Consider the following 14,158-nt stretch of genomic DNA (forward strand, 5'->3'; position numbering starts at 1 on the left):
TTTATTGAGCGCTTAGTGTGTGCAGAGCACTGTACTAAGCGCTTGGGAAGGACAAACTGGCAACATATAGAGACAGTCCCTACCCAACAGTGGGCTCACAGTCTAAAAGACTTCTGACTCCAAAGCCCGGGTAACCTCTCCAGGGCTTAGAGCAGTGCTTCGTACGTAGTAAGCGCTTGATAAATGTTGTTATTATTATTATTATTATTAATGGGGGGGGGGCGGTCGCTGGACGCCGTGGCGGGCGGGGGCTCGGCCCCGTGCAGGCCGCTGGGCCCGGGGTCGGGCGTTAGGGGGCGCTGCCGTCGCCGCCGCCGGGCCCGTCTGTCAAACCCCACGTGCCCGGAGCCCGCGCACGTGCCCGCCGCGCGTGCCCGCGCCCTCCGGGAGGGGCCGAGCCGGAGCCGAGCCGGAGCCGGAGCCGGAGGAGAGGATGGTGGCGGCGGCGGCGGCGGCGGCGGCGGCGGCGGTGGTGGCGGTGCGGGTCCGGGGGCGTCCGTGCGGTGTGCGTGGGCCCAGGGCCCGCCAGGACCCCGGCCAGAGCCCCCCTCCCGCGGCCCGGTGACCCGGGAGCCCGGACCCAGCGCGCCAACGCCGCCGGAGGCGGGGTAGGACGGCCGGCCGGGCGCACTGCCCTCCAACCGCAGACCGCGCGCGGGGCCGGTGGGGGGGGGGGGGGGGTCTGCTGTTTTCGGGCCCCCGCCGATCTCCCCATCGATCGATCGATCCCCCCCCCCCCCCCCCCGGCTCCTTCTGGGCCCGGTCCGGGGGCGCTCACCCCGCCCCTCCTCCTCCTCCTCCTCCTCCTCCTCCCCCTCCGCCCTCCTGCTGCTGCCGCTGCTCCCGCTCCCTCCTCTCCTCTCTCCTCTCCTCTCCCAGTTTTCTGGGCAGATGAGATGAGATGAGATCATTGTGTGTGAGGGCGGCGGGGCTGGCCTGGAGCGGTGGCCGTGGGGTCTGTCGCTAGAGCCCGCCAGGGCTCAGAGCGGCGGGCGGGCGGGCGGGCGGACGGGCGGGCGGACAGGCGGACGGAGGGAGGGAGGGCGGGCGCGGAGCGAGGCAGCCGCTGCAGCCGGACCAGCCCCTGCAGCCGGACCAGCCCCTGCAGCCGGACCAGCCCCTGCTGCATTCGCTGCCGCACCTCCCGGGGACCCCGGACACAGCCGCCGCCGCCGCCGCTTCCTCCTCCTCCTGCTCTCTCTGCTCTCCCTCTTCCTCCTCCTGCTCTCTCTCTGCTCTCCCTCCTGCTCTCTCTCTGCTCTCCCTCTTCCTCCTCCTGCTCTCTCTCTGCTCTCCCTCCTGCTCTCCCTCTGCTCTCCCTCCTCCTGCTCTCTCTCTGCTCTCCCTCCTCCTTCTCTCTCTGCTCTCCCTTCTCCTTCTCTCTGCTCTCCCTTCTCCTCCTTCTCTCTCTGCTCTCCCTCCTCCTCCTTCTCTCTCTGCTCTCCCTCCTCCTCCTGCTCTCTCTCTGCTCTCCCTCCTCCTCCTTCTCTCTCTGCTCTCCCTCCTCCTCCTGCTCTCTCTCTGCTCTCCCTCCTCCTCCTTCTCTCTCTGTTCTCCCTCCTCCTCCTCCTGCTCTCTCTTTGCTCTCCCTCCTGCGCTCTCTCTGCTCTCCCTCCTGCTCTCTCTCTGCTCTCCCTCCTCCTTCTCTCTCTGTTCTCCCTCCTCCTCCTCCCTCTGCTCTCCCTCCTCCTCCTCTCTCTGTTCTTCCTCCTCCTGCTCTCTCTCTGCTCTCCCTCCTCCTGCTCTCTCTCTGCTCTCCCTCCTCCTCCTCCCTCTCTGCTCTCCCTCCTCCTCCTCTCTCTGTTCTCCCTCCTCCTCCTCTCTCTGTTCTCCCTCCTCCTCCTCTCTCTCTGTTCTCCCTCCTCCTCCTCTCTCTGCTCTCCCTCCTCCCTCTCCTCCTCCTGCTCTCTCTCTGCTCTCCCTCCTCCTCCTCCTCCTGCTCTCTGTCTGCTCTCCCTCCTCCTGCTCTCTCTCTGCTCTCCCTCTTCTTTCTGTCTCTGCCGTCCCTCCTCCTCCTCCTCCTCCTCCCCCTCCTCCCGCCGCTGTCCCCTGCCCACCACCGAGGCCTTCCCCTGCCCCCCCGCCCCGCTGCTCAGCCCAGTTTTTCTCCTCCCTCCGCCCCCCCGCCCCGTGCAGAGGCTCCTGGCTGCGGCAGATGTGCTCGGGGGTCACCGCGCAGCTGGGACTATGGTGAAATTTCCAGCGCTCACTCACTACTGGCCCCTCATCCGCTTCCTGGTCCCCTTGGGCATCACCAACATAGCCATCGATTTCGGGGAGCAGGTAAGCGCCCCCTCCTTCCCCCCGGCCCCCAGGGCGGCTCGGGCCGCTCGCCGCACCTCCGAGGATGTCAACAACGAGCCAGAAAGGGGGCGGGAGGAGAGAAAACCTTTACAGTAGAATTAAAAAAAAACAAACTAGCAAGCACAGTCTGTTCACTTCAATCGTCATTGAGCGCTGACTGTGTGCAGAGCACTGTACTAAGCGCTTGGAAAGCGCAGTTCAGCAAGAGAGACAGGCCCTGCCCACAGCGGGCTTCCTTTAGTTTTCACACCTGGTATCCTGCCTCCTTGTTCAGTTTTTTTTCCATGGGGGTGACACAAATAACAAATATCTTCCCCTCTCCGGGGGACAGGGACACCCATCCGACTGTCTTTTGTAGCACAGTGTTCCGCACAGAGTGAACGCTTAACAGATTTCGCAGAAGTCATTCCCCGCAGAGGAGGGGAGTGGGTGGGAATTGTAGCCTGTGGGACTCATCCTGTTTTTGGCTGTTTTTCATTCATTCCAACGTATTGAATGAGCGCTTTACTGTGTGCAGAGCACTGTGCTAAGCGCTTGGAAAGTCCAATTCAGCAGTAGAGACGATCGCTGCCCACAGCGGATTTATTTTGTTTTTTCTTCAGACTTTTCCCTCGCTCCTGTGCAAAATGCAGAAAGGCTGGTTGAGGTGAGCCCTCCTCAGCAGGTGTACTGTAGGAGGGGGAAAGAGTCTTAGTGCACAAGCGGATTATGTAATTTGTGATTATGTAAACCCCTGGTCCCTTTTTAATTAAACTAGTTTTCAAAAGCTTAGCTGCTAGTGCTGAATTTGGCCTTATCTCCGAATGATGGGAGAGGTTTTCTATTTAACACTGCAAGTTCATCTCCCAACTAGAGCTGATTTTTTAAAAATGCAAATCGATTATGTTGAGTATTTAGGAAAGGGGGACTGATATAGCTGCTGTTGACATGTGGTGTTTAGGATTGGTTTGTGCCCGTTTGGGAAGGCGGGTAACCTTTCCGTTTCTTGGAATCGAGAAATCATTTTTTTTTTTCCCTCGCCAGCTTTTCACCCATTTCACAGCCAGTTTTTCGCTCCATGTGGCGTCATCGCAGACCTGGTGCTGCAGCCTCTTCAGCAGCCAGTGAACGGGCCCTGCACCTTCTTGGTTAAGGCTGTCTATTCCTAGGAAACTCCACCGAGATTGTCAGATTGTAGTCCTTTTATGAAGGACGATTTCCATCTGGCTCCTATCGATCCAAAAGTACCGTTTGGGAACAGTTATTTTGGGCATGCCGAGTAGCTTCATGTTAAGGAGACTTTTTGTGGGCATTTACCAAGACCAGTTTCGGACAGTACTGTCTACCAAATGAACATCTCCTGTGTTCAGAGCAATGAACTAAGCGTTTGGAGCATTACAGTAAAATTAGTAGACATGATCCCTTCCGTCAGCTGACATTGTAGTGGAGAAGAGAAACACTAAAAATAAACCACAGTAAGAAGGGAAGCGGAATATGTACCCAACTTGGTCTCCATTTAGGTAGCAGTTATGCTCATGTTATTGGAATCCAGATCAGTTCCCAAACCTCATATTGTTTGGGGGTATATATTTTCAGAGGAACTTGTCTTATGAATTAGAAAAACAGTTTCCCTCCCTGAATTGATTGTAATCAACCCTCCTTCGGTATAGTTTGAATTCGTCTCATCTACATAATTATTTTGATAGTCTAGCACAGACGAGACAGATATCTTTGGATTTTATTTTGAGTGTTGACAGTCAAATTGTAATATATTTTTGTACCATGACTTAGGTTTTTGGATATTGGTATCTAGATATTTTTGCAAATGAAATGTTTAATCTTTCTATATAATTAAGTGGGTTTTCTTTTCTTCCTATTTTGGCATGGTAGCAAATTAAGAAGAAACGGGATTTATTGTTAGCTTGTGACACATGTAATGGCACAGGTACCGAACTTAATTCTTGAATTAAGTGTTAGTTTCTTGGATAACTGGCATCTTCTCAGAGTTTCTTGATCATCCACAGAAGAGTTACTGGACAGGCACTTTTAAGTTGCTTCATGTTTTGTGGGGTTCTTTTTTTAACTCAGTCATTCCAGTCTTCCAGGTTTGTCCTCTTAAGTACTGTCCTGAAGGCTTGTCCTGAGCACCTTAGGAGTTACTATTGTGTTCCTGTAGAACCAATAAAAAGTTTGATACAGGCCACAATATTACATTGTGTTCTCCTTTGCTTAATAAGTCAAGCTGATATATCATGGAGGGATGTGCTGTGATGTGAAAGGAAATAATTTCTTGGGGATTATGTTGTGAAGAGGACACATGAGCCATGATCAATGATTTTTCTAGATGTAGGACACTTCAGTTAACGCTGTAATAATGAAGCTTTTCAGGGAGCATGCCTCCTTTTCCCTCGTGGATTTATAGCTTAGCCTTGGGATGAGAGAATTAAGGGTGAAGGAGACTCTTAGGCTCCATTTCCATCCCCTTTTTCTTGCAATCCTGGATGTTGGTTGAGAGCCGGGTAAAAAAAAATACCTCCTGTCAGCTAGCTCAGAAATAGGGTGGCAGGGGACAGAGTGGATCCTGGGTTCTGTTTTTGACCCTGGAGGGGCTTCAGGGAAACCTTTGAACCCCCTTCCCCTCCCCTCCCTCACCCCCACAGGGCACAAAATGGGAGACATCCTGTAACTAGCTCTGCAGTATCTTTGAATCCATGACCGAGAGCAAGTGGCACAGGAGACCAACAGCTTGATGATTTAAAAATAATAATGCAAACTCTTTATTAATATGCCAATGACAAGATAGTATTAGAGAGCTCGGCAACAAGAATGGCAGTATCCGCTCTAATTGAGTGTTTTTGATGGCCACCTGTAACTCTGGGGGGTTCCATGGGAAAGGTGCCTGGTGTTGGGTGATACTCTGCTTTTTATCATGTGGGAAGGCAGGCAGGGAGAGGAAGAAAATCATGTACCCTCTGGTGTCAGTTGATAATTTTTTGCAGCGTAGCCAAAATGGTATCTACAGGGAAAACAGGGGTGCTTTTATTCTAAGCTGCAATGGTATTCTGAGGGAATCTCATGGGGTTCTGAAGAATAAACTATGGAATACAATTTTGTTTAGCTCTGGCTTTGTGCAACACACTGTACAAGATGCTGAGGGGTATTATTAAAGTGTTATCTAAGAATAGAGAGAGAGCATGGGCTTGGGAGTCAGAAAGACCTGGGTTCTAATTCTGGCTCTGCCATTTATCTGCTGGGTGACCTTGGGCAAGTCACTTAATGGCTCTGTGCCCCAGTTACCTCATCTGTAAAATAGGGATTGAGTGTGATTCCCCATGTGGGACACGGACTGTGTCTAACCTGACTAGCTCATATCTACCCTAGCACTTCGTACAGTACCTGGCACATAGTGCTTAACAAATACCATTTTTTTAAAGTCCTTGCCTTAAGAATTTATAGCCTAGTGGTAGGAAGAACATGCAGCAGGAAATATATGAGCCAGATTTCTTAAGTTTTAGATACATAAAGCATAAAACGTGTATTTATATGCATATTAGGGAAGATATGGTGGATGACATGGGCAGCAAGAAGATTAGTCAGGGAGAGCTTGCTATTAGATTAAAGTTGTCCCAGACAAAGTGTTAACCTTGGATAGTAAGTAGTGCATAAATGAATGTTATATATTGAGTTATTGGGACATGTTTTCTAGACTGTGTCTTCTAGACTGTGAGCCCATTGGTGGGTAGGGACAGTCTCTATATGTTGCCGACTTGGACTTCCCAAGCGCTTAGTACAGTGCTGTGCACACAGTAAGCGCTCAATAAATATGATTGAATGAATGAATGAATGAATTTTTTATATCGTCTTCTCAACTAATGATTGAAATGAAAAGGCATTTAGCAATTCAGAAAAAAAATTGCAGATAGAAATCAACATAAACCACACCCTCGTGACTAAAGGCAGAAGTAGTACATTAATTACCCCATTGCTATTTAGTGGTGTCAGTCAAGAAGAATCTTTCCAATAGCATAATCCTTCAAGGTGTTCTGTGGAAACACCATCATTTCAGAATAGATTCTCCTCTAGTTGTGCATGGCTAACTCACTCATGGGGACTGCAGAAGCATCATGAAAGAAAAATTTTAAACAATATGGAGTTTGCCTTATCCTTGTGTGTGTGTATGTGTGTATATGTATATTTCTCATTTCAGTGGTAGGACATCATACAAGATTGTTGTAACTACAGTTTACCCTATTTCCGAGCTCTAGGAGGACTGTCACTGTCTCCATGGAAGTCAAGGTATTTAATGGATCGATATCAAGATTTGGTAATAAGGATTTACTATGTGGAAGGCATAGTACTAAGCTTTGGGTTAGATCCAAGCTGATCAGTTTGGACAGAATCCATGCCCCACATGGATCCCCATTTTACAGATGAGGTAACTGAGGTGCAGAGAAGTTAAATCGCATGCCCAATGTCACACAACCGACAAGAGACTGGATTAGAGCCCAGATCCTCGAACTCCCAAGCCTGTGCTCTCTCCACTAGGCTATGCTACTTCCCTTCCCATTTTGCAGACCCATCCCCATTCCTGGGATGAAGAAAGGAGCCAATGGCTTAATCCACATCATATAGCTGGAGGAACAGGCATAGGGGAAGGAGAAGACTGCCAACCCCAAATTGAGACCCAATTTTCTTGCTGTATAATATTTATAAACTTAAAAGAGCTTTCTTCTTAATGTTTTTTTTTTTTCTACTTTTGTTGAGTTTTTTATGCCAGCAGTCTCGGGAAAATAGCAGGAGGGTATCGTGGGATGGAAACTTGTGTGGCAAGGGAGTTCTGGAGAACGTCATTTCATTTATAGAATGAATAGCATCCTTAATTGGTTCCATGAAAATAGTGGGGGAGGAGTGGTAGCCTGTTCCTCTCTGTCCTGAGAGAAAGAGAGAGAGAGAACAGATATAACTGCATGTGTGCACTTTTCCCTGTCTGCTGTTTTCCTCACCCAGTCTGAGACTACTGTCCCTGTCCTCTAAAGGCCCCAGCATCTCTTTGAAAATATGACTCTTTTAATACTTTAAGCCTCTCCCTCCCTTCCTTCCCCCCTTCTCCCCCAAATAAATGAAATGGAGCTAAACCTTTTTTTTTTTTTCCCCTCCAAGAGCAGAAATTGAACACGAAAATTTAGGGCCAATCCATTGGAAGATTTTCAGCAGGGAAGAGGAATTTGATCCCAGAGGGTTGAAGATGATGGGAGAGGTACATGCAGGATCCTAGTACAGGACCAGAGGTTCTGCTCTGTGTGAAATGGAAGCCCCGGAAAATGTCTTGTCCAACCTAGTTATTGCCCCGTTTTGTGGGGGCAGAGCTGTTCTTGGTTGGCTGATTCTAGGTTAGAGGAAGGAATGGATTGTCTGCTCCTCTGCACAGAACAGAGGGCACCCTCCTCTCACTGGGGCTGTACCCAGCCCTGCCCCCACCTGCCGTTGTCTCCCCTCACTCACCAGTAGAATCTCCTGTTTCCTAGTCCAGCTCCTCCCAAGTGTTGCAGCTTGCATGGCTCCTGCAATCTCTCACAAATGACCCCATAAACATGGGAAACACAGTGGGTAACTCCCGGGCCAGGGGTGCAAACAGGTTTCCGGCCCCCTGGGAGGGAGGGAGGAAGGGGGCTAGACTTCCAAGTCTGGGAGAGGCCCACATCTCGCTGTAGCTGGGAAGACATCGGAGTTGACGGGGCTGATCCGAATGTAGGACTGGCCTGATTCGGCAGCCAGTCAGTCACCCTAAAGCAGAAAAGCCTGTTTTGTAACCCAAGCCAAGGAGTTATTTAGATCTGCCTTATCCCCTCTTTTCCCATTTCACCCTAACTTGCCATCTTTGTTCCTCTCAAGCTAACCTATGCCTGGTTCTTGTTTCTCCCTGCTGATGTCTTGTTCACCGTCTCTCCTTGGTATCCAACAGACCCCCCACTCTCCCCATCTTCAGACCCCTTCTGAGATCATGTCTTCACCTTGAGGCCTTCCCCAAGCAATTTCTAATGTCCCCCAACTTCCACTTTGACTCTTCCACACCACTTACATTACATCAGCTCCCATAGCATATATTATACTATATTTAATCTATATACTCCTCAGTATTTTATTAAATGCCTACCTCCCCCGCTACACCGTAAGCTCCTTGAGAGAAGTCATCATGTCTTTAGACTGTGAGCCCACTGTTGGGTAGGGACTGTCTCTATATGTTGTCAACTTGTACTTCCCAAGCGCTTAGTACAGTGCTCTGCACAGAGTAAGCGCTCAATAAATACGATTGATCATGTCATCTCTTTTGTACTCTGCCAAGTGCCTCGGACAGTGTTCTGCACCTAATAGTCATGCAGTACAATGCTTTTAGAGAAGCAGCCTGGCTCAGTGGAAAGAGCACGGGCTTTGGAGTCAGAGGTCATGGGTTCAAATCCTGGTTCCACCAATTGTCAGCTGTCTGACTTGGGCAAGTCACTTAACTTCTCTGTGCTTGTTACCTCATCTGTAAAATGGGGATTAAGACTGTGAGCCCCCGTAGGACAACCTGTTCACCTTGTAACCTCTCCCATGCTTAGTTCAGTGCTTTGCACATAGTAAGCGCTTAATAAATGCCATTATTATTATTATTATTATTTTAGTAGATTAAATCCTACCTTTTTTATTAGAAAAAAAATAAATCACTCATTTTGACCTGAAAAATCTATTGCTGTAGTAAATGGTATCCCAAACAATTAATCAGTAGCTAGCCAAACTAGCTCTCTTCCTCCCTTCAAAGCCCTACTGAGAGCTCACCTCCTTCAGGAGGCCTTCCCAGACTGAGCTCCCCCATTCCTCTGCTTCCCTTCCCCATCGCCCCCCCCCCTCTGCCCTATCTCCTTCCCCTCCCCACAACACTTGTGTATATTTGTACATATTTATTACTCTATTAATGATGTGTATATATCTATAATTCTATTTATTCTGTTGGCATTGGCACCTGTCTACTTGTTTTGTTGTCTGTCTCCCCCTTCTAGACTGTGAGCCCGTTGTTGGGTAGGGACCATCTCTATATGTTGCCAAATTGTACTTCCCAAGCGCTTAGTACAGTGCTTTGCACACAGTAAGCGTTCAGTAAATACAGTTGAATGAATTAATGAATCAGTTTCTTGTAGGTTTATAATACGTGAAAAAAGTAATGTATCCCCATTGGCACCAAACCTACTAACGTTCCAGAGAATGACTTGAACACTGGGGAGAATAGAGCCCAAAGATTCTTTTCCTCCACCCCCAGCACTTTCCATCACTGAAGAGGATTCATTTCCACTTTTGTGATGTGGAAACAAGAGAACAGAAAAACTGTGAGACTTCGGTCAGTTCAGAAGTGAGAAGGGCCATGGTTTCAGGGCGTGTGCTTCTGCTGTAATCACCAAGATATGTTCCCTAGAAGCATACAGAGTGGAGGAATTTGAATTTTAAAAGCATTTTGGAGTTTTTATTGGGCTCTTAGTGTGTGCAGATCACTATATTTGAGTGGTATTGTATAATACAATCAAGTTGGTAGACACGATCCCTGCCTACCATTGATGGAAGGTGATTCCAGTCTAGAGAGAACTCAAAACTGTCTTTTAGTACCAGGTCATAGCTTGGCTCCTTCATCTCAAAACTTTCTCAGAACTCTTCTCTTAGCTTTTAATTCTTAAAACAACAGTAGTGTATAGTAGTTTGTATGTATGTGTGTGTATATATTTAGACACATAGATATAGACATACGCTTTTCTAATTTAGAAAAAGTACAGGTAGGATTTAGGAACTAAATTTCTGCTACTCAAAAACTGGATCTCCCTTGTATTTGGATTGGGAAAGAACACACACTGACTAGCTAATGACTGATGGACAAGCTTTGCTTTTAAGCAGTCCGAGGTGGTGGTTTGATGTTTATTTATATCAGTTATCCAGTCAGGATTAAGTTACTAGGATTTTGAGGGTCTTTCTGGGTAGGGTTAGAAGGGCAAGGCTTACTTGACAATCTTAACTTCTCTCTTTCTAGGTCACAAAAAAGATTTGTTTCTGAAGTGGTTGTTTGCTTTCAGTCCAACTACTGTAAGGTAGAAATAGAATAACTGGAAATGGAGACTTTTATAATTGACCCGTTTCTTACTAAATCTACAAAATAGAGCTGAGTTGGTATTCAGCAGTGTGATGATCTAGCTGAGCAGTATGCGTATTTTTTTTTAATCTCTTTCAGTGACCTGCGTTCTGAATGAAGGTAAGAGTCTCTCCATTCGGTCACAGCTTTTGCTTAGCTGTTTGCAACTAAAGCTACTGAATTCACAATTAAAAACTTGAATTCTTGCATTTGATTCTAGTTGTTTAGCATTTGCCAGGGAGGAGGTCCTTGAATTCTGCATTTTAAATCTGAGGAAAAAACAAAAACACGTAAGAGTAACAATGGTATACGTTAAGCCCTTATTTTGTCCCTAATGCTTGTACTAAGCACTAGTGTAGATTAAATATAAGCAGAAAGGACACAGTCCCTGTCCCTCATGTGGTTCACAGTCTGAGGAGGAGGGGAACAGTTATCTTAACCTCATTTTATAGATGAGGAAACTGAGCAGAAAGAAGTTAAGTGATTTGCCCAAGGTCACACAGCAGTCAAGTGGCAGAGCCAAGATTAGAACCAACTGTAATCCTGTTGGTAGTTCTCAAAGTCAACAATTCAGGGAATCAACATTTAAAGAAGAAAACATATATTTTAATCTGAGCAGCAGTCACCCAACAGTGGCCTATGAGAAATGTTAGTGTCCTACATCCAGTTTCCATGTCCCATGTCTAAATTACAACCACAATCCTTCTTTGGGGGTTTTTACTGCAAGATCAATGGATCATATTTATTGCGTGCTTACGGTTTGCAGAGCACTGTATTAAATAGATGAGAGAATACAACATAACTGGTAGATGTACTCCTGCCCAAAAGAAGTCCACAGGGAGAGACAGACATTAATAAAAATAAATGAATTAAGGATATGTACGTAAGTGCTGTAGGGTTGAGGGAAGGGTGCAAGATGAATGGCAAAAAAGAAGGAAATAAACATTTTGACTGTGCAGATGATACTCTGAGGTCTGGTGTCAAGCACACTGTGAGCCCCATGTGGGACAAGAACTGCATCTGATCTAATTATATTGAAACATTTAACAAATAGCATATCATTATTCTTATTTTCATTCACTGTAATTGCCTGGCTGCCCTTGATCTTTTGAGACCTTAGGCCTCTGATTGTGGTCATTTGCTATATATCATTATAAAGGGGAAAAACATTTTAAGAAGGAATAATCTGAATATTTTCATTGTTGGCATTGCCTGCATTTCGTAAACATGTCATTTAGATTTTCCCATGAGGTGAATCCACCTGAATGACCATTTCCTGGCTGCTCTAGAAGGCCCAAGTATAATGTGCTGCTTTAACTTAGCTCATAGGGACGCGAACAGTAAAGTTTTCCTTTACAACTTAGGTGTAACTGATTGGCATTATAAATAATATGTCTAAGGGATGTCCAGAATAATTCTTGGCCTCCACCCACCTCTTATTCAGCCAGTTTAAGACAGAAACTGGGCGAACCCCTGGTCTACAGGGAGATTTCCTCCCCACAGATATACACAGCCAGTAATAGTTTGTTGTTACAACTCATTCTTCTCAGACTTTAAAATGACTTTTTTTCCCAAAAGCTCACAGCGTATTAGGGATGCCATGATAATCAAATCCTCCAAAGCTCACCCACCATTCCTGACGGGCAACTTTGTCAGCATCCAAAGAGGAGGGAAGGGGACAGATATTCTTCTGCCTGGTTTCCAGAAAAAGGGTGACAGACTGCCAGGTATGCTGTCAGTTGTACCCCATTTGTCCTCCCACACAGAGATGCACAAACAATTTGGGTGTTGCACCACAAGGCAGGCACCTGTTTCATGCCTGCCAACTCAGACAGGTTTATTCAGTTTTGCAGATTGGTTTGAAAAAATCTCATTAGTGCCGATGGAAATATTCCTAGCTGGGGCATTCTCACCAATCCTTCCCGCTCATCCCAGCGTTTGATCACATATGCCGGGAAGCATCAATAGCACGAGAAATTCAAAAACTCTTCCCCCCTATCAAAGCCTTAGTGAAGGCACATCTCTTCCAAGAGGCCTTCCCAGACCAAGCCCCACTTTTCCTCATCTCCCACTCCCTTATGTGTCACCCTGACTTGCTCCCTTTGCTCTTCCCCCTTCCTTGCCCCACAGCACTTATGTACATATCTGTAATTTTATTTATTTGTACTGATGCCTGTCTTCTCCTCTCCCTCACCTCCCCAAGACTGAAAGCCAATTGTGGGCAGGGAATGTCACTGTTTATTGTTGTATTGTACTTTCCCAAGTGCTTAGTGCCAGTGCTCTACATACAGTAAGCACTCAATAAATACAGTTGAATAAATTAATGACAGCACTGTTATAATTCATACTTATCCATAACCTGGTTTCCTTAGGGCTGCCCTAAATGTCTATCAGATCTTTGGTTGTAGTGTTTGCAAATTCAGCAGTGTTTATGGAGCATCTATTTTGTGCAAAGGATTGAGGATTGTGCCGAGAAGCAGTGTGGCTTAGTGGAAAGAGCACGGGCTTGGGTGTCAGGGGTCGTGGGTTCTAATCCTGCCTCCGCCACTTGTCAACTGTGTGACTTTGGGCAAGTCACTTAACTTCTCTGTGCTTCAGTTACCTCATCTGGAAAATGGGGATTAAGACTGTGAGCCCCAAGTGGGACAATCTGATTACCTTATATCTATCCCAGTGCTTGGAATATAGTAAGCGCTAAACAAATACCATCATTATTATCATTATTATTACTAAATGCTTGGGAGAGTTCAACAGAACCAAAAGACATGGTCCATACCCTCTAGGGTCTTATTGCTCCAATACATATAATAATAAAAAAATCACCCTTAGGTTTTGTTGAGAATCAGTGAAGCTCTGGAGATGCATAGTGTAATGGGTTTAGAACATTTAGTGAGAAATTGTTTCTCCCCACAACTAAATGTGACTTAGGTATGTGTTCATAGTTCTAATTTTCCTGTAAACCAGTTGTTTTCCTGGCTTGGTGCCAGCTGGGTGGGCCATTCTTCTTAGCATGGGGCCTACTTTTAATAGTACAGCATCTGCCTCTGATTACCTTGCTAGTAACACCTCTGAACCAATTGGGCAAGAGGTGCTGCTGAAAGTCTGCAGAGCACATTTATGCTTTCAGCTTAAGCTTGAGCTCACATTTTGCAAATGAGACCTTCCCCAATGGATCTTGTTCTGGCAGCTTTATTTTCTACAATCTTGACCATCAATCACTGGGAAGTCTATGTTCTGACGACCAAGTGCAAGAATACATCCACTGCAATGAAATCCTCCTCTTTTTTTAGTATTTAAGTGCTCACTATGTGCTAGGCACTGTTCTGAACACTGGGATAGATACAAGATAATCAGATTGGACACAGTCTATATCCCAAATGGGGCCCACAGTCTAAATCCCCATTTTACAGATGAGGTAATTTAAGCTCAGAGAAATGAATTGACTTGGCCAAGGTCACACAGCTGGCAAGTGGTGGAGCTAGAATTAGAACCCAGGTCCTCTGACTCCCAGCCCCATGCTCTATCCACTGGGCCCCACTGCTTCCCAAATCCTCTAATTTTATTTAAACAAATAATTGACCTACTGATCATTTAGAACTTTCATAATTCACTGCTCTGTAATCCCTTGAAGTAGTTTGAGGATTTTTACTTTTCTTCACCTGCCCCCCGCCCCCCACAGGTGAGAGAGCCTTCCTTTGATGAGGCATTTGAGTTGGGGTCAGGAAG

General features: G+C 46.7%; 1 protein-coding gene across 1 annotated transcript in view; it reads left to right on the forward strand.

The window, feature by feature from the left end:
* The first annotated feature begins 515 nt into the window (after nt 1–515).
* Nucleotides 516–14,158, forward strand: part of ANKH (ANKH inorganic pyrophosphate transport regulator) — a 109,732-nt gene continuing 96,089 nt past the window's right edge. The window contains exons 1-2 of the mRNA XM_038770198.1: nt 516–608; nt 2,137–2,283. Coding sequence (XP_038626126.1) covers nt 2,188–2,283 — 96 coding nt within the window. The 5' untranslated portion in view covers nt 516–608; nt 2,137–2,187. The remainder of the gene's footprint in view (nt 609–2,136; nt 2,284–14,158) is intronic.

This window comes from Tachyglossus aculeatus, chromosome X3 (assembly GCF_015852505.1).
Source record: "Tachyglossus aculeatus isolate mTacAcu1 chromosome X3, mTacAcu1.pri, whole genome shotgun sequence".
Classification (NCBI taxonomy): domain Eukaryota; kingdom Metazoa; phylum Chordata; class Mammalia; order Monotremata; family Tachyglossidae; genus Tachyglossus; species Tachyglossus aculeatus.